General features: G+C 40.4%; 1 protein-coding gene across 10 annotated transcripts in view; it reads right to left on the bottom strand.

The window, feature by feature from the left end:
* Positions 1-19339, bottom strand: part of JMJD1C (jumonji domain containing 1C) — a 331267-nt gene that overhangs the window by 46237 nt on the left and 265691 nt on the right. For 9 of the 10 annotated variants that reach the window (XR_004001175.1, XR_004001174.1, XM_030568494.1 and 6 more), the window contains 6 exons: positions 13658-13782; positions 12489-12632; positions 12175-12367; positions 10407-12088; positions 4290-4462; positions 1645-3854 (listed from right to left, as the gene is read on the bottom strand). Coding sequence is in view for 8 of the 10 variants with exons in the window: in XM_030568494.1 (XP_030424354.1) it covers positions 1645-3854; positions 4290-4462; positions 10407-12088; positions 12175-12367; positions 12489-12632; positions 13658-13782 (4527 nt within the window). In the remaining 2 variants the exon portion in view is untranslated. The remainder of the gene's footprint in view (positions 1-1644; positions 3855-4289; positions 4463-10406; positions 12089-12174; positions 12368-12488; positions 12633-13657; positions 13783-19339) is intronic. The other variant, XM_030568486.1, reaches the window with a different exon arrangement.

The following is a 19339-nucleotide window of genomic DNA, read 5'->3' as shown; positions in this document are numbered from 1 at the left end:
TCTCTGTGCCTCAGTTCCCCATCTATAAAATAGGGATACTACTACTCCCCACCTCAGTCTTGTTGCAGAAATAAATACATTAAGGACTGTGAAGACAAAGATAATAATGTAACATGGTCTATGTAAGTACCCAAAATAGATAAGATATTAATATCAAATACTAATCTGTTAGAAAGAACAATGAGGAGGAGGATAAAGATGATGACAGGAGGGGACACGACCTACTATTGCTCAGCCTCCCCTCCCCTGAAATCACAGGAAACTGATGCTATAGGATATGTCCATATTTTAATGCATAATACTCTGTGCTACAGGGGAAGGTAATTCTTTAAGTCCCCAGCTATCTTGCAGATAAAATACTAGATAAAATACCAAAGGACTCTCTAGTTAAGCCATCTAATCCATGCCCCTACATGAGTACATGATTGTCCTCTACACCAAACCCATAAATATTCTCTCCTTACAGTAGGAGGATCATCCAGCACTAGTTGAATGTGTGACTAAATGTGAGATTCAACCTCAGGTCCTGAATTAGTAAAAACTGAATAAGATTTAGAAAAAAACTTGAACATTACATTGTCTTTGATCCTCCCCTTCGTAAAAAGATTAAAATTAAAGACAAAAGAAGTAGACCAAGTACTGTACCAGCACTTGATCCAGTCCAGAGTATCTCCTACAGGTTGCGGAACTGGCAGCACTTAACACAAATTAAAACTCAAACAATTACAGAATCTTTCAATATAAGGTTATGAAACTGAGAAGCCAAGGAATTCAGATAAAGATCAAAATCCATCCTTTGTACCAGCTTAATAAAAACCTTGTGAAATGTGATTTAACGGGGAATTTCAGACTAGACCAATGTTGTAAGAAACTGACCATTTTTTTCTTAAATAAGAAATATATTAGACATTCATAAAAAATAAGATACATTTTCTTTCAAACATTTTACTTTAAATAAAGTCTTTCCTGCTTCTAGACCAGTTTCTATTTCCTGCAAAGTTTAGTTGCAATCCAGTATCTGTGACAATAGCACACCATCTGAGACAAATTCCAAGTTTATTCTTCATTCCCTTAGATTGCAGCGGTGGTACCGCAGTAGGAGGGGCTCTCTCACACTTCTCTCTAACGTACCCCTTTTACCCTAAATGTAAAGCCACATCAAAAGTGTGCCAGGAAAAAATAAGGTCTGGCAATAAAAATGACCCCTCAAATGGAAGCCCACCACCCCAAAAATACAGATGTTCACATTGTCTTGGTCTGAAGTTTTTATTCATTTTTAAAAATTGGAATGACTGACCCAAGTGTGACTGCAAACATACTGGTGTTGACACTTTCTGACAGAGCATGTGTACAACAGTTTGTTTACTTTAAACTGAGAGGCTTATTTACATGTTCAAACCAAGAAATAGTTTGTGCTAATACATATAGACATAACAGAAGACGAATTTCTCAAATAAGACATTACAGATGGGGTCGGAATTGGTGAATCTGCAGGCCTACCAACCTCTGACACTACCCCTTTAAGCTCTATTCTCATTCATGTATTATCATATCACAAACCCTCCATTTATTAATAGTATTGTAATTCACAAATGTCCATCTATTTTCTTATCTTTTCTAATTCAGATCAACTGATATACTTACTGCTGTTACTGCTGTTCTGTAACTTCATCTTGCTTCTTTCTTTGGCACTCCTGCTAAGAATACCATTGGGTTTTACTTCTTCCTCTGTATCACCCTTTTTCTTTTGCAAATCATTTTGTTTCTTTTTGTAAGTTGGCTTAGGCTGCCGTTTAGTCCTTTGCTCTGACTTGCTCTCACTTTCATCAGAGTCTCCACATTCCGAGCCAGATTCGTAAGTCCTTTTTGCTTTTCTTCTTGTATGTTTATCTTCTTTCACAAATTTATCTGCTAGGATTGTACTTTCTATGTTATTCTGTAAATCATTAGATGTAGAAGCTATTAAATTGACAGTACATGGCTTAATAATTTCTGATACATTGTTCCCTGAATTCTCTTTTTTATTAGTGTTTTTATCTTCTTCTGAATGTCTAGTAAGCCAAGCCTTTTTCAGTTTTGTGTGGTAGTTCGGCTGACTTATCTGGGAAGCTTGCCCATTGCCTACACAGTTGGCTTTGTTTATTGTATTGCAGACGATAGTACTGTCTAGGGAAATGGAAGCTGGAAATGTCTGATTTTTCACAGCATTGGACTCAGTTTCACTGGCATTACTACTTTTAAACTGAGCTGCAGCCAATGCTGCCTTGTGCTTTTTCAAATGGATAAAATCAGTTGGGCCAGAAAATCCAGAGTTGGGCTGAATAGCACTTCCTGTCTTGCCACTGGCTGGTGTAACTGGAGCTGTGGTACTGACCTTGCTTTCTTGTGTCCGTGCCACTACCTGACTTACTGTTCCAGAGGAGGTACATTCCACTGGTGTGCAGGCCAAAACTGTGTGTGATAAAGAATAAGTCACTTCTGAACTACCCCAGCTTGAAACACTGGTAGTTGTGGCTGCAGATGTAGTTACATCTGTTTTGGTACTGCACATTATAGTTGTGGTAGGTGTGACAGAACTGGGAGTGCTGCCTTCTGACACAGCCGGAAAGTTCTTTTCATAATGTGTGTGTGTAGTGTCTGAGTTCATATTTGGCAGAATTATTCTTCCGGTGTCTCTGGATTCCACTGGTTTTAGGCAATCTGGTTGATTTGTCCCAGCTGAAGATCTTTCATTAATTCGATCTTTGGAAGCTGACTGCATTACTGGCATACTATCATACTTTATACTAGAAGGTGGACGTACAATGACAGATGCTGTGGCAGACTGCGATTTTCCACTGGTTCGCTCAACATGCCATTCAACTTTTTCATTGTTTGGAGCATTATTAGATTTCCAAATATCTGATAAATTCTGCTCAGAAGTGCTCTTGTACATTGTTTGCGCTTCCTTAGGTTCAGGTACTAAAGTTGGTGGTTTTTGTAATTCTTGGGTTTTGCCACCAGCATTAACTGGCTGCACTGGAGTTAGGGTTGGAGGTGAAAGGCTACTATAGCTGCTTTCCTTTCTCTCCAGGTTTTGATGAACTGGAGGGTGAAACACTGGTGCTCTGTGTAAGGCAGGCATACTTCGGAGCGTATTTGAAGATGAAACTGACAACTGAGTAGGGCTTCCACAGTCATTTCTAAAAGAATTTACAGAGTGAGATGTCATTTGATGGGAAGGTTGCTCTGTTATCTTGCTTACTGAACCTTCACCCTCTGGCTGATGCTTAATCAAAGGTGGAGGTTTTGAAAGAGATGAAATGAAAGAAGCGAGAGACTGGGGATTAGCTGCTATTGAAGGACAACTATTCTGTTTATCGACATACAAACTTGAAACTTCCTTAGATGGGTAGGACCTTGGTGGTTCATTCACTACACTGTTTGACAAGGTGGTGAAATAGTTACTTTGCGGCAAACTCTGTGGTGCTGAATGCTTGATTTTATAAAGTTCTGATACAGAACGCTCTGGTTCTTTGTCATGTTTTACTGCATAGCTTTTGGGGCTGGAAGATGATAATGGTGTTACTCTAGAATAATTCTCTCTCTCACCCTCAAGTGCCTTGATTTTAGCAGTAAAAGGAGCAACTTCAATACTCTCTTGAAGTATCCGTCTATGTTCTTCTTTATATTTGCTTAGTCGCTCTCCTGTCTCTTGAGGTGGCTTCTGCAATTGACTCAACATTGGGTCCACAAAATGTCTGTGCAAATGACTCTCTTTCGCCGTCTGTGTTCTGCTGTGTTCCAGATCAGTCTTCACTGGTGCAGTTGTAACAGAACGTAAAGGTTCAATAAATGCTTTCCTCTCAAATTCTCTGTATGAAAAAAGTTAAAACAGATTAAATTTTGTTACAAACATACTACAATATGCTAACAGAATTTAAGAAACCTATTCTTCAACTCTCAAACAAAATTATCTATTAACACAAAATAAAGCTGATGTAGTTCTTTATTCTGGGTAAAATTTTCAAAGGCTTCTTTGTGACTTAGGAACTTAAGTCCCATTGAAAGTCAATGTGCCTCAGTTTTAAAATGGGATTTAGGCACAGACGCCACTTCAGCGCTTTTGAAAATTTTACTTATTATTTGAGAGCATATTTTATCACACTTTTACATATGCCATGTCATGCATTTTTACAAGTGAATTGGAATGAAGGTAAATGAAAACACAAGCTACAGAACTTCACAGTCTCATACTGTAAACATTAGCTTATACATCAGTTTAATTATTTAGACAATGGAGAACTTACTCTTTGTGATGATCTACTATATTTTTGGACAATGGTGGACTAGAATGTGTTGTCAATTTGAGTGGCCGATGCGGATCTGCACTGGATGGTCTTACAGGAATGTGACTCAGTAACCCAAGACTGTCAGCTGAGGTCACAGGGGTGGGTTGGTGTAACCAAGGGCTGGGAGTATTCTGTTAACAGCAACAAAACCAGACTTTAAAGTTATCACAGGAACCCAAGCACAGCCATATCATCATATCTTGTTTTAAAATCTTACCAACGAACAAAGAGTAAGTTATATACTTTCCCAGTACAAATGATACACTTTTTTCCCCAAGTTTTTTAGGCTTATTTGGATAGAGTAGGGATATTTGAGTATGCTATTGAAATGGTTTATAGCATATGAAAATGTTTACATTTTCCACATGTATTCTGAGATAGGTTTGATTCTCAAATACCTAGCTTGATCATTTTACTTCTACAATTTCAACTCAGGGCCTCTCTTTAAACAACAACTGGTGTTTAAGAGAGTATAAGTTCAATTATTAATTTGTTGAATGATTAGCGTTTGAAATATTTTCTTTAAAAATAAATAAGGTTTAATATTTCTTGGGAATATCTTTCAACTGTAAATATAAAACAAATGAAAGAATAAGCATTCCCTTTTCTTACTATTTTTCTTCATGCTACAAATGATTAACTATGGATAAGCCTAGGCAACCTGTTACATTCAGCTGAATTGTTTTACACAATTCAATCACACAATTAGTACAGTACTATTAAAACTACAAACTATGTTAAGGAAATCTTCAGGTTGCATAGCTAAGTATTCAAAAGTTAGGAAATACAAAATTTAAGTGTGAATATACAATTTTAATTCTATCTCCTAGCTTGAATGTATTATGATAATCTTTATTTGAAAACTAGTGTAGGCTGTTTTAAATGAAGTTGATAACTTATGTAAGTTAATGTAAAATTAATGATGTGTTACCTTGAAGACAGAAATGTCTATGATAGAAACATTTTTATATTGAAATATAGCATAAGATGTCATAATTAACAATTGTATCATAACGCACACAAGGGAGTAAATTTGCATGTGAAACCTTAAGTCTCACTTCCTGACTTTGAGCACTTCACTATGAAACCCAAAAGATGTTTAACATAGTAAAGTTTTTGAGGAAATCAAAAAAGGTTGCTGGGGCCTAATTTCCCTGTAAGCTGCGCAATTGCGAAGAAGCCTATTTAGCATCACACAGGCGCTCAGGGAACCCGTCTGGGGACCTGCCCTGGCCAGGAGGAGGGGCACCCCTCCCCTGGCCACAACCTAGCCCAGCCCCCAACCTGCTACAACCAGAGAAGGCACGGCCTGAACCCGGCCGCAGCCAGGGCACCCCCTCTCCCAGCCCCAACTCTGCCGCAGCCAGGGCACCCAAACCTGTCGCGGTGCCCCTCCTCAAATTCTGCTGCAGCCTGGACCTTCTGCAGCCGGAGCAACCCCTCCCTCAGCCCAAACCTGCCATGGCACTTTTCCCCTGGCCTGGTCCTGCCAGGGCTGGGCCGCCTAGCTTGTGGCCCCAGTCCTGGAGCTGCCACACCAGATAAATGATCCTCTCCTCGACCCCCAAGTCCAGGTGCTGCTGTATGGAGACTGAGCTGGGGGAGTCCTCTCTCTCCAGCATAGTTCCAGAGCATCCTACTGCACCCTAAACCCTTCATCCCTGGCCTCAGCCCAGAGGCTGCACCCCCAGCACCCAACTGTCTGCTCCAGCCCTGAGCCCCTCATCCCCAGCCCCACCCCATCACCTCCATATTGGTGCACATAACAAAATTCACTCTGCACATGGGTGGGGAAAATTAAGAGGGAACACGGGCTTGGGCTGTAACTAGAAGACAACAGTCAGCACAAAACAATTGCTGTATATCAATATAATTAAGAAACTAAATAGCTGCAGAACAACAGATTTCAGAGGCCTAAGTGAAATGAGTTTATTCTTCCACACCTTCATTATAGGTGGAGTTGACAGACACCTACAGTTCAGACTGCCTACCTCTTTCTTTCATGAGGCCATTTTTTAACTGCTTATAACTTGGCCAAACTTTAATCACTTGATATTTTCCAGCCAGGTGTCTGCCTCAGACTGAACTATTTGGAAAAAGGCTCAGCTACAATGGTTCAGCCATTTCTAAGAATGTGTGTCAGAAAAAAGAAGATGTTTTGCCCATGTTAAAATATCTTTACATAATCATTGGGAAGTTCTAGCACTTACATGTTGTGAGGCAGAAATTTAAAATTTGGTAGGGAGGTTGCCTTATTGTTAGGGAATTGCCTTTTGCTATCCCTGTGAAAAGCAAAATTAGACTGTATCATAAGCCTCTGAAAATCAATTTGTTAAACAGAAATTTGATAAAAACTGGAAGCACTGCTCTCCAAAGGTTTCAGTTGAACTGAGCATGATTCTACATGCCAACTAAACTGAGCATGCTCCTGAGCAAGTCTTTTCACGCAATTGCTACACTTGGCTGCCAGGGGACACTGTAGCATCAGTCACTGAACTGACTAGTGATGCTGTTGAAACCATCTCAATCCTTCCTCTGCTAGCACTCAGGAAGCATGAAGGAGAAGAAATAATCAGTCTGATTATTGCAAAGTGGTGAGGAGCAAATGAGAAGGAAGGGAGAGGTGCCAGGGATGTGTTTCAATAGGAGACAAGGAAAAGAGGGATAGAAGCCAGTCGTGTACATGGATAGGAAAAGAGGGGAACAGTGCCAAAGGCCAAAGAGTTTATAACCACTGGAGCACACTTCCCTACAGAACCTGGAACAGAACCAGAACTTCTTGAGTTTCAACATTCCTCTGCTATCTACCAAACAGCTGTGAAATCCACAGGGAAAACGAGTGTATTATCCCTGTAACAATATAAGAACATAAGAATGGCCATACTGGGTTGGAATAATGGTCCATCTAGCCTAGTATCCTGTCTTCCAACAGTGGCCAGTGCCAGATGCTTCAGAAGCAATGAACAGATTAGGACAATTATTGAGTGATTCATCTAGTCCCAGCTTAGAGGTTGAGAGGCACCAAGAGCATGAGGTTGCATCCCTGACCATCTTGGCTAATACTCATTGATGGATATGGTGACCAGATAGCAAGTGTAAAAAATTGGCACAGAGGGTGGGGAATAATAGGCACCTATGTAAGAAAAAGCCCCAAACATCTGAACTGTCCCGACCCTATTGATGGACCTACCCTCCATGAATTTATTGAATTTTTTTTCAAACTCAATTATACTTTGGGCCTTCACAACATCCCCTGGCAGTGAGTTCCACAAACTGACTGCATTGTGTGAAGAAGCATGTCATTTTGTTTTAAACCTGCTGCCTATTTCTTGGGGCGACCTTTTGTTCTTGTGTTATGTGAAGGGATAAATAAGATTTCCTTATTCTCTTTCTCCACATTACTCGTGATTTTACAGACCTCTAGCATATCCCCCCATAATCGTCTCTGTTCTAAGATGACCAATCCCAGTCTTTTTACCCTTTCCTCAAATGGAACCTGTTTCATACCCCTAATCATTTTTGCTGCCCTTCTCTGTACTTTTTCCAACTCTAATATATCTTTTTGGAAATGAACCAACAAGAACTGCACAGTGTATTCAAAGAGGTAGCATACTATGGATTTATATAGCGGTATTATGGTATTTTCTGTCTCATCATCTATCCTTTTCCTAATCGTTTTTGACTGCTGCTGCACATTGAGCAGATGTTTTCAGAGAACTATCCATGATGACTCCCAGATCTCATTCTTGACTGGTAACAACTAATTTAGACCCCATCATTTTTATGTATAGTTGGGATTATGGTTTCCAATATGCATTACTTTGCACCGATCAATATTGAATTTAATCTGCTATTTTGCTGCCCATTCACCCAGTTTTGGGAGCCACATTTGTAATGCTTTACAGTCAATTTTGGCCTTAACTCTCTTGAGCAATTTTGTATCATCTGCAAACTTCGTCATCTCACTGTTTACCTCCTTTTCCAGATCATTTATGAATATATTTAATGGCACTCATCCCAGTACAGATCCTTGAGAGATTCCGCTATTTACCTCTCTCCACTGTGAAAACTGACCATTTATTCCTTTCCTCTTATCCCATGACTGCTTACTTTGCCTAGAAGCCTTTGTGAAGGACCTGGTCAAAGGACTGCTGAAAGTCCAAGTACACCTCTACCCCAATATAATGCGACCTGATATAACGCGGGTTCGCACACAATGCGGTAAAGCTCTGACACGCTACTCTGAGCAGCATGTTATGGGTGCTGGGCCAGGCTGGGGGGTTCGATAAGGGGCCGAGGGTCTTGGGGGTGGCCAAGGGCTCCACCCTCCCAGGGCCTGGGGGGCAGGAGCTGTGGGAGGGCACTTTTGGGGGCCCCGCAGTCCCAGAGTGGCCTGGGGGATTAGCGGGGGGCTGGGAGCAGCCCGCTCTGCTTCCCTCACCCTAGCCCCAGCCGTGTCGCTCACGGGAGGAAGCCTGGGGGAAGGGATCCCCCCCAGCACTCACCAGCAGTGGCGGAAGCAGAGCAGCCTGGCCCCAGCCCACTCCACTCCGCCAGGTGAGTGCAGGACCTTTCCCCAGCAGCCCCCGAGCAACACAGCTGGGGCCGGGGCAAGGAAAGCGTAGTGGGCTGGGTCCACATTGCTCCGCTTCCCACCACAGGTGAGTGTGTGTGTGTGGGGCATCCTTTCCCCAACCTCCCTGCACTCACCGACGGCGGGAAGTGGAGCACCATGGCTGGGAGCTGGCAGAGTGGAGTGGACTGGGGATGGGCTGCTCCGCTTCCCACTGCTGCCAGTGAGTGCCTGTCAGGGGGCAGGGAGGGATGGATAGGGGTCGGAGCAGTCAGGGGATGGGGGGAGGGTTGGGTAGGGGGTGGGGTCCTGGGAGTGATTAGGGATGGGGGTCTCTGGAGGGGGTGGTCAGGGAACAAGGAACTGGGGAGGTGGTGGGGTGGGTGGGGGGCAAAGCAAGTTTGATGTAACGCAGTCTCACCTATAATGCAGTGAGATTTTTTTGTCTCCCCCGAGGACCGCGTTATATCAGGGTAGAGGTGTACACTATATCCAGGGCACACTATCCCTGGGAGACATGAAGTAAGGGCAGACTCAGAGTCTGCTCTGCAACCAATAGGGAATGAGATGCCATTCCCTGGGAGCTCAGGAGAGGCAAGAAGCCATTTTGGAACAGTCTGCAGCAAGCCAGGGAAAGCCACACCAGCTGTGTGAGGGGCTGGTGACTTCCAGGTCTGCATGCAGGGTTTCCCCTGAGAACTGGCCTCGGGGGGACCTGAAAGCAAGATCCCTCAAACTTGACCCTTTCTGTCTCCAGGGTGACTCCCAGTTTGTAGAGTTTTGTTGGAAAAGTTTCCGCAACCAGGTTGAGGAACCAAACGGATAGGGGGCACTATATGTTTCTGTAGCCTCTCTAATCTCCCTGAGCATTTCACAATCACTGTTACCATTCTGGTCAGGTGGCCAGTACTACATTCCTACTGCCTCTCATTATTCAAGCATGGAATTGTTTAAAGATTGTTTAAAGTTTTTCCAGTATCTGGTCCCTATAGTGAATTGCTACCAGATATACGATTAACTTCAAGTGGTAAAGTTTTGTGCTGTGGATCTACAGGTCCTAACCTTACTGATGACCCAATATAGTTCCACAAGATGAAGTGTTTATATCTTCAATTGGTATTTTAAAAACCATAGGAAGTTATGTGCAACCTCTGCCCTCTCCTCTCCATCTCCCCTCTCCAAACAGCTATGTTAAAAGTCAGTTAAAATTACAAAGTCAAGCATGTAAAAGCTAGAAAAGACCAGAATTCAAGTTGCCAATGCCATCTTAGTTTGGTCCCCCTGTTCATGTGCATTATGAAACAGTCATCTTACCGGAACACTCATACTTATATGCTCTTGGCAAAACTGCACAGAAGAAAAAAAAAACATTTTCATGGAAAATGGACAACTGCTGGGAAATGGGCTAACAATTATTTTTGTAACCCAGCGCACTTGCACATAGAGACCAGTGACCTTAAAGTACTATTAAAAGTAATAATAAAGAAAGCAGAATCACTTACCCTTCTTAAAGAAGCCTCAGCATTAACAGGAGTTTCTGGATGGACCCATTTAGATGAGGGTAGACCAAGTCCTGAGTAAGCATGTGTTCCATTTGGATACTGCCAAATAATTGGATAAAGTCCTATCTGATTATATGAAGCAGAAGGATGAGCTTGTCCAAGAAGATGTGGAGACTGGTGCTGTAACATCTGCTGCTGCTGGTGTGCTAATGCCAAATGGCTTAAGCTGCTGGCATGAGCAGTTTCTAGTCGTGGATGGCCACCTAATAAGGAAGCTGTAGGCACTCCAGGTAACACTGCAGGAAGTAGATGAGGGTGATGAACAGAATGGTGAGATGCAGTACTAAGAGGATGAGTGTTAATAGCAGATAATGGAGTCTGATTTGAAGACACAGTTAATAGATGGGGTGCACCACTTAATGCAGGATGATGGGTGTTTGGATTTAAACAGGTTCTGTGGGATGAGGAATGAAGAGGATAATTATGCTGATGTAAGTAAGGTGAAATGTGATTAGTTCCTGTTTCTTGACCAATAAGAGTGGGATCCCTGTATACTGTGAAATGTTCATTCTTGTCAATAATAAGAGGACTTTTAGTAGCTTCTAAAGCACTAACTCTAGCTGGAACTGGATGAAAACTAGACCTAGGCATATCATGCTCAGTTTTATTTGCTGACCTTGATACTCCAGTAACATGGCTGGTCTCATAACTAACCTTTGACTTCACAGTATCAGGAGACTGGGTGAGTTTAGGCTTAACATCAGGTGAAGAATTTGACTTTGTTTTAGGATGATCAACTGAAGTACTAGATTTTGACTTCACAGCATCAGGGGCTGGACTTCGTTTATGGAGTTTACCCTCTTCAGCTAATGAAACTACATTTAATGAAGACACAAATGAGCCATGCTGAACTTTTTCTTTTTCAGGATTTAAATGTTCATTTACTGTCGTTTTCATAATCCCAGACTGTATCAAATCCATTTTACTGACAACATTGCTAACCCAACTCTGATCAGTTTCTTGTTTTCTTACTTCTTGAAAATTTACATTTGTAAACCGATGTTTTAAATTGCTGCCACAAGACACTATTTTCTGAAGTGTTTGCAAACCAAAGGTACTTGCAGCATTTTCCTGGCTCTCCTCATCAGAATTGTTTTCATTAGTTGCATCAACACCACATTTTGGTGTAGGAGGCCTGGGTACAAACTGCTCATTTGTTAACAAATCCATAGTATGCCGATTTTCTACATTGCACTCTTGAACATGTGCATCACTGGCACTCTGACCATAAAATTTCAGCTGCTCTGCTGGATGGAGTGAATTTTTTTCTTGTTGGTCTAATTCAGCTGACTTCAGTCTTTCTGCACCTTGATGATTTTTATCTGCTTGTATTTCATCCCATGGAGACTGCCTATCTATTAGTGTCTGTTCCTCTATCCTCTCACTACCCTGGGAGTTTCCTTCTTCTCCTATGTTTGAAGTGTTCTTGCTTTTCAACTCATTCTCTGAATTTTGCTCTGATGAAGAATCTGTTAATCTTTTATTTGAATTTTCTGAGTCACTGCTCTCAGAGTAGTCAGAGATATTGTCTGTCCTCAATCTTTTCATACTTAGTTTCTTTTCATCCTCTTCGGGTTTTCTTCTTTTACTAATAAAGTGTTTATTTTTATTTTTGGGATTTTCTGTAGAGGAGAAAAATTATATTTGTATTTTTAGTCAGGTACAGTTTTAAGAATTTCTCTCCCTCCCCTTCCAAAACTGCTCCTACCTCCTCGACCTATATAATCATATTTTTCTTCCTTCATCTTCTCCTCGTCAGGCATGCTGCTATCTGAGCCCTTCCTTTTATTTGGACGAGCATTCCGTTGTTGATGGTGCTGGTGAGAATTCTGTTTTGGTGCTGCAGTTTGGGAATTCATGGCTGGTCTGGGACTATTTGCTTGAGCACGTGTATAATGCCCCTGAAAGTAATCAAATAATTAATACACCAAACATGATCCTAATTAATCTGTTTAAATACAGATATTCAACATTTACAATAAACCAAAACATCACTTAAGTAAAAAGAGAAAGTATATCTACGTGGGCTGTGTTGCTGTTCTGGTTGGAACGAGACCTGCGACGTGATGTGATGCCAATATTTTCACCTTTCAACAAAGAGTGAACAACATCATCTAGAAAGGTCATCTGAACCATAGAAGGATCAACATTCTGTGGTTCTAACACCTGGTTTATTAAAAGAAGAAGAAAACCATAATTAACAGTTTTTTAGACATAGTCTACCCTATATTTCTACATCAATGTTTGTGCAAATACATAGTACATTTGGTACACTGAAAAAGTACCCAAAGGAAAACCCTAGTTGATTTTGACAAGCTAGCCTGCTGCAGGACTTCTCAGTGGAATGGGGAAGCGGCAAAACCCAAGCATTATCATCCTGTGTTCAAGTTAACAGTTTTATTAGACAACTATTACATTGGCTCCTTTTTTCTCCAACCTGATAATGATAAACTGGAAAGCCATCAAACTCTTCTTAGAAGATGACCATTAAGTAAGTTTGTAAAAACTGATTACAATCTGGCTATAAAGAGAAGAGGAAAGTAACTGGTGAAAGAGAATGGCAAAATGCAGAGCTAGACGACAGATTCATATCAAGAAATTTGCAAGTTAATTATAAAGAATCTGAACATTAAGTTAGACCTAAATTTGCATACTGACATTTGATTTTGTTGGTCACTTCAAGGAAGACAAGTCATTTACTATATTAACACTAAGTTAATACTCCCAGGTTTCTCTTGGAACACAATTCTCCATTTTTCCATGAAAATTCTTGTTGTAACCTTTTAGGAATAGCAGCAACTGCAACTGAAAGGTACTACAATAAATGCTTAATATCACATTACTCATAGAGATTTTTAACTGCTTGTGAAAAAAGTTATCATTACCAGAGTGATAGGAGACAAATTCGAAGCAGAGTCGATATTAAACACTGATTCCTGGTTCTAGATTACTTCATTTCAAGCACTTCAATAATCAGGTAATGATTATATAAGAGAACCTAAAATCTTAGACGTTGGATTTATTGCTTAAATGCATATTATTTAAACATCACTTTCAGACTAATAAGAGATATACTTGTACCCATTTGAAGTGAACAGCATAATAAATCTAACACCACCACAACACTTCAAAAAATATCAAACATTTACGCTGGGCATAAAACTTTTCTGAATAAGGGTCATAATATTTACCTGATCATTCATAACAATCATAGTGCGGGTGAAGAGATCATGATGAGTAATTATACCAGTGAACCACTGGGTGGCAGAATCCTGTCTGTATACTCTCACCCTATATCCGTTTAAGGAATATGGACCTTTAAAAGGAAAATGTTACAGAAAAACTGAGAAATTCCTCCAAAAATTTTTTTTTCATCATGTAGCATTTATAATACTATATAATACTATATAATGCACAGGGAATGAGTAACAAACCAGATGTGTATCTAGCACACTGGCCAGCTTGTGCATTTTACTTCTGATTCAAAAAGACATTTTGGAATGCCTGGGAACGTTTAACATGATTTAGTGATTCTAATGTCATTTATGCTAATGTTTTCAAACAACAGTTTTCTTATCTTACTAACTCCTGCTGCAGCTGTAATGACAAATCATGAAAAAAAACCCGAACCACAAAAGGTATAAAAGAATAAGCTGAAAGGCAAGAGTGTGTGTCAGAGGATTATACAGATGTTGTTGAACAGGCTGATCACATGCTTAGATGCTTTTTCAGGAGAAAATTTAGATCTCCGTGTTTGGGTTCTGCAGCTGCCAAGTTTGTCCATCACTGACCACAAAGTTTACTTCCACTGAGGTAGTTCAGAAAAGCAAAGTGGCCCAACCTCTTCTAGTGGCCCCATAACAAGCCGGAAAAAGATGGAAAGAATTGTGTTCTATTTTAAATGAATGATTTAACGGTATATTTCAGGGAGATGAGATTCCAGATTCATAGATGGAGGCAGAAATTGTACTCATTCCTAGAGAAGGAAAATATCTTTCCAGTTGTGTATCATATAGACCTATTTCTTAATTAATGTGAATGCTAAAACTTATGCCAAGCTGCTAGCAAAAAAGACTGAGTGTCATTTTGCTCAAATAGTTTCACCCAGACCAGTCTCAGCTAATTGCTGGCAGGCATCTATCTGATAATCTCAGAAGAACTCTGAATTTAATCTACAATGTTAATTCTCACAATTCTTCCTGTGCGCTTCTTTCTCTGGATGTTGAGAAAGCCTTTGACCGGCTGGAGTGGGACTACTTCAGACAGATTTTAGTAAAGTTTGGTTTTGGGAATCAGTTTTGTAGAGGCATATTGGTCTTGTATATTGATCCTTAAGCATCTGCTTTGGTTAATAGCCATCAAACATTTGTCTTTCAATTTGTCTAGGGAATGACACAGGGTTGCCCTTATCCCCCGTTGGTTGCTTTTGCAATAACGCCATTTGCAAATAAATGTGAGAAAATGCACTTAGTAAAGTGCATCAAGATATTCTGGATTAGAACAGAAAATAGGTTGTACGCTGAGGATGTCTTGTTATATTTGGAGGATACAGAAGTCCCATAAAAATAATAGAATAACTGACTTTGGAATGTGGTCAAGTATCAGGCATGAAAATAAACTATGATTTAATAGCCCCAGAAAGGTCAAAAACCACTGTCAGCTACATAAATTTAAATGGGTAAAAAAATCTTTGAATATTAAGGAATAAATACTGGTGGAGAGAAAAAATAATTACCCTCCACAGTGAAGTAAAATCAGAAAAGACTTGGAAGAATGGAACAAATATGAAATTCAGTGGCTAGGCAGGCTAGCTTCAGTAAAAATGAATGTCCTCCCAAAGTTATTTTTGTTTCAGTGCATATCTGTTGGTTTCTCTGACATGACATTAAAAATATGGCATGATGAGCTATTAAAATTCATATGGAGTCATAAAAGAAAAAGGGTGAGTTCTAAAGTTCTGTATAAGCCTATAAAAAGAGGTGAACTAGCATACCCTAATTTGACTTATTGTTATTATGCACAACAATTCAGCTGGATTAATGACGGACCATCCGAACTCTGGGTAAAACCTGAATACGACTGGAGCCCAAATACAACTATTTAAAGTAACTGTTTCATTAAAAGCAGCAAAGAATCCTGTGGCACTTTACAGACTAACAGACGTTTTGGAGCATGAGCTTTCATGGGTGAATACCCACTTCCTCAGATACATGCATCTGAGGAAGTGGGTATTCATCCACGAAAGCTCATGCTCCAAAACGTCTGTTAGTCTATAAGGTGCCACAGGATTCTTTGCTGCTTTTACAGATCCAGACTAACACGGCTACCCCTCTGATACTTGTTTCATTAAAAAGAAATATAGGCAACCAAAATAAACAAATAAGTAAATAAATAAATAAATAAATTCACCCATTCATCCAGAACACGTTAGCAGCCTTGGACAAATTTGTCAAATTCCTTTCATTGAGGCCCCTCATCCTTAACTACAGTATTTTCATTAATAATTAGGCATTTACGTGTGGGAAATACCTAAGTGATTATGCATTGTGGGTAAAAGCTGAGCTTACTCAGTTTGGACAGCTGTTCCTGCAACCTGATCTGAAATCAGGTCAAGAGATATGTAATACTGTAAAGATGAAGTTCCCATATTTTTCAGATTTACAAGTCAAACATTTTATTGTGAAATCTGAATAAAAGACAGCTCTCTCTAGACCTTTCATCAGATGTGAGGAGTTGATCCAGCAGCAAGCTGGAACAAAAAGATTTAGTTTCCAAGATATGTATCATTTTGATTAAAAAAAGATGTTGATAAGAAAACCACTCAGATGAAAAGATGGGATAGGGATTTGGACAAAGGAACTGAGCTGAATAAGTGGTCTGTATATGTCAATAGGGATATACATCTTCAGTTTGTGTGACTCAAAGAATTTTTTTTTGTAATCTACTGCTGTATAGATGGCATTTGATGCCACATTTTTGCTACTAGGGAGCACTCTGTTGGAGGGGTTGCAGGAAATGGGGACCATAATCTCAAATGTGGTGTTTGTGTTCAGGAATTAGATGATTTGGGGAGGATATTATTAAAGAGATTTATTTTGTGACAAAATGCTGGCTTTGAAGAGACCCCTGATCTGCTTACTTAATGCTCCAATAAAATACCTACATTTTACACAGAACAATAATTCCTTTTTATTTAAGACATTGTATTGCACATTACTGGAAAAATGTGACTTATCCTGCTATGGTACTGTTGTACAGAAAAATAAGGACTGTCCTTGTAATGGAAAAGCTTTCACACCAAGTATACACAGAAGAGAAATGCCCCAAAGTAGGAAGGTATTTAGAAATTTGGTGACTCTTTTTAGTGTACTCAGAGGAAAGCTCCCCAGCCAGCAAAACAGAACTTTTTGCCAGGTTCTTTGACTATTAACCTGACCCTGAATAAGTAATATACAATGTAGTATATATTAACATTTTATTGTAACTTTACCTTAATTAAAAAAAAAGAATTGTGCTCTAGTTTTAAAAAGTGTAACTTTATTAAAGAAATCTTAAACACTGTCCTTTAAAAGTATATGAACAAATTCAAGTTTAAAAGAAGGCTACATACACAACATAGATGAGACAGCTCAGCATCGTCATCCTAAAGCATTACAAATTATGAGACTTGCCTTCTGCTTTCTGAGATCGTAGGGTTCATGTTTTCAATCGTTTTCCCACAACCATGACATGACCATTAGAAACGTGTTCCACTCACTTTCATTATCTCTGGGCAGGTCTACACTTAAAATGCTATAGTAGAGCAGCTGCACCGCTGTTACACTTCAGTGAAGACACTACTACGCTGATGGGAGAGCTTTTCTCATTGGCACATTTAATCCACGCCTGCGAGAGACGGTAGATGTGTCGACGGGAAAAGCCTTCCCGTCGACACAGTTGTCTACTGCATCGGTTAGGTCAGTACAACTGCGTCGCTCAGGGATGTGGATTTTTCACACCTGAGTGACCTAGTTATACCAATGTATGTTTATAGTATACCTGGCCTCTCTCTCATCACTACAGTATCTGAATGTGTCACAAACATTAATTTACCTTCTACAATGCCTCTGACAGAGGAAGGGGTGGTTTTAACCCTATTTTGCAGCTAGGGAGTTGAGGCACGAAGATAAGGATCAAATGTTTCCACAATTTTGGGAGCTCAATTTGAGACTTCTAGGACCTGATTTTTAAAAGTACTTAGCATTATATTGCACTTGCTATGTTCAAAGCACAGCTCCTATTGACTTCAGTTGCAGCTGTGATTTGCACTTCTGCAAATTAGATCTTAGGGTCCCAAGCTGGATATCCAGAAAATGAGAAACAGTTAGTGGGCACCTGTGAAAAAGTCTGATTTAAGTGATTTGCTAAATATCACATAGGAACTGTGTGTCAGAAACAGGGATAGTATTTCCCCAAGGCAGCTTTCAAATGCCTTAACCATGAGACCATTCTCTCTCTTTCTGCAACCCATCGCCTCATTCACTATACACCTTCCAAATTCTGCAGCAAACGGAACAGAGATCCTACAGGCAATAGTATCCTTCACTATACAACCTTGATTCACCCCCAAAGCAGTTCCATCTTGTGCACTGAATGTAGAAGGGGTCCAAATGTAATTAAAGACAGTATCATAATGCATATGACAAGGGGACCAAATTAAAGTTGCACAGACAACCTTAATCCTGGCATTTGCTAATTTTTGAGAGCTTGACATAGCAACAAAAATGTTTTTGCCTGTAGTTTCCTAGGGTTTTAAAAGAGCAAACTGAAAAAAAAACAGAAATTCCATCATGTGGCATAATATTGACACCCACGATCCATCAGCAGGATTGGAATCTTAGATCCATGACACAGATTTTTGACACTTGAACTAACAGAGCAACTGACAGCAATAGTAGGTTGTCATTCTATATATGGACCAGCATTAGAGGGGGATGAGACACATACTTTGCCAGTGAATTTCACTGATAATTGCTGATAGCAGAGGAACGATGAGACTCTGGAATCTTGGATTCCACTCCTGGGTCTGGCAGGGAGTGTATTTAGTGAGCAAAGACTCCTCTTCTGCCAATTTTTCTCAAGTTTGACCCTTTTTCTGTTCTGTGCCTTCCAAAAGTTTTCTTGCTTAGCAAGACCTAGTCTCCCCTTCTGGGCTTGTTGTCCAAATATCAATTCCTTCCCAACTCTCAGACTGTTTGCCCAGCCAATGACAGCGCTCTTCCTGTACCCTACCTACTTGTCCAGTCCGTCTCCTCTCCCTCCCTGTGTTCCTCCCCCACTGCTAGTTCATAGAATCAGTCTCACTGTCCTGCCAGTAACAATCTCCCCTCTGCTCCGCAAGTTCTCAGCACTCTTTCCCATAGCTAGTTCCTCCCTGCACTCCGTTTCTCTACTTGGCTCCTATTCTCTTTGCTTAATCAGTTCAAGTCTCATACCTGCAAGCTCCCAGTCCCAATCACCTATATCCCCTCTCTCGGACTCCCAGTTCCAATTTCTTCTACTACTCAATCCCTAGTTCTAGTGTCCTTGCCCAGCCAGTCCAAATTTTTCTTGCCCTCTCTCCAGTCCCAGCCTCACTGAACTTCTTGTCTCAATCTATTTCGTTTCCCTCTCTCCTGCACCAGCTTTTGTGTCCTCTGCATTCACATCAGACAGTTTCCTTCTTCATGCTGCCTGGGTGCCGTGGGAGGACAGTGGGTGGTGTCATTGAGAGCACAGGAGAAACTCTCTTTGCTTGCAGTTCCAGTTTCTGGATCCATCCCAGTGATTACTGGGAAAATCTGTTTTCACTTTTGTAGCCTTAGGCTGGAGGATGCTCAGTCCAGTCACAGAGA

Source organism: Gopherus evgoodei, chromosome 7 (assembly GCF_007399415.2).
Source record: "Gopherus evgoodei ecotype Sinaloan lineage chromosome 7, rGopEvg1_v1.p, whole genome shotgun sequence".
In the NCBI taxonomy this organism is placed as follows: Eukaryota; Metazoa; Chordata; order Testudines; family Testudinidae; genus Gopherus; species Gopherus evgoodei.
Note: the sequence above shows the minus strand (reverse complement) of the source record. Positions and strands in the feature narration are given on the sequence as shown.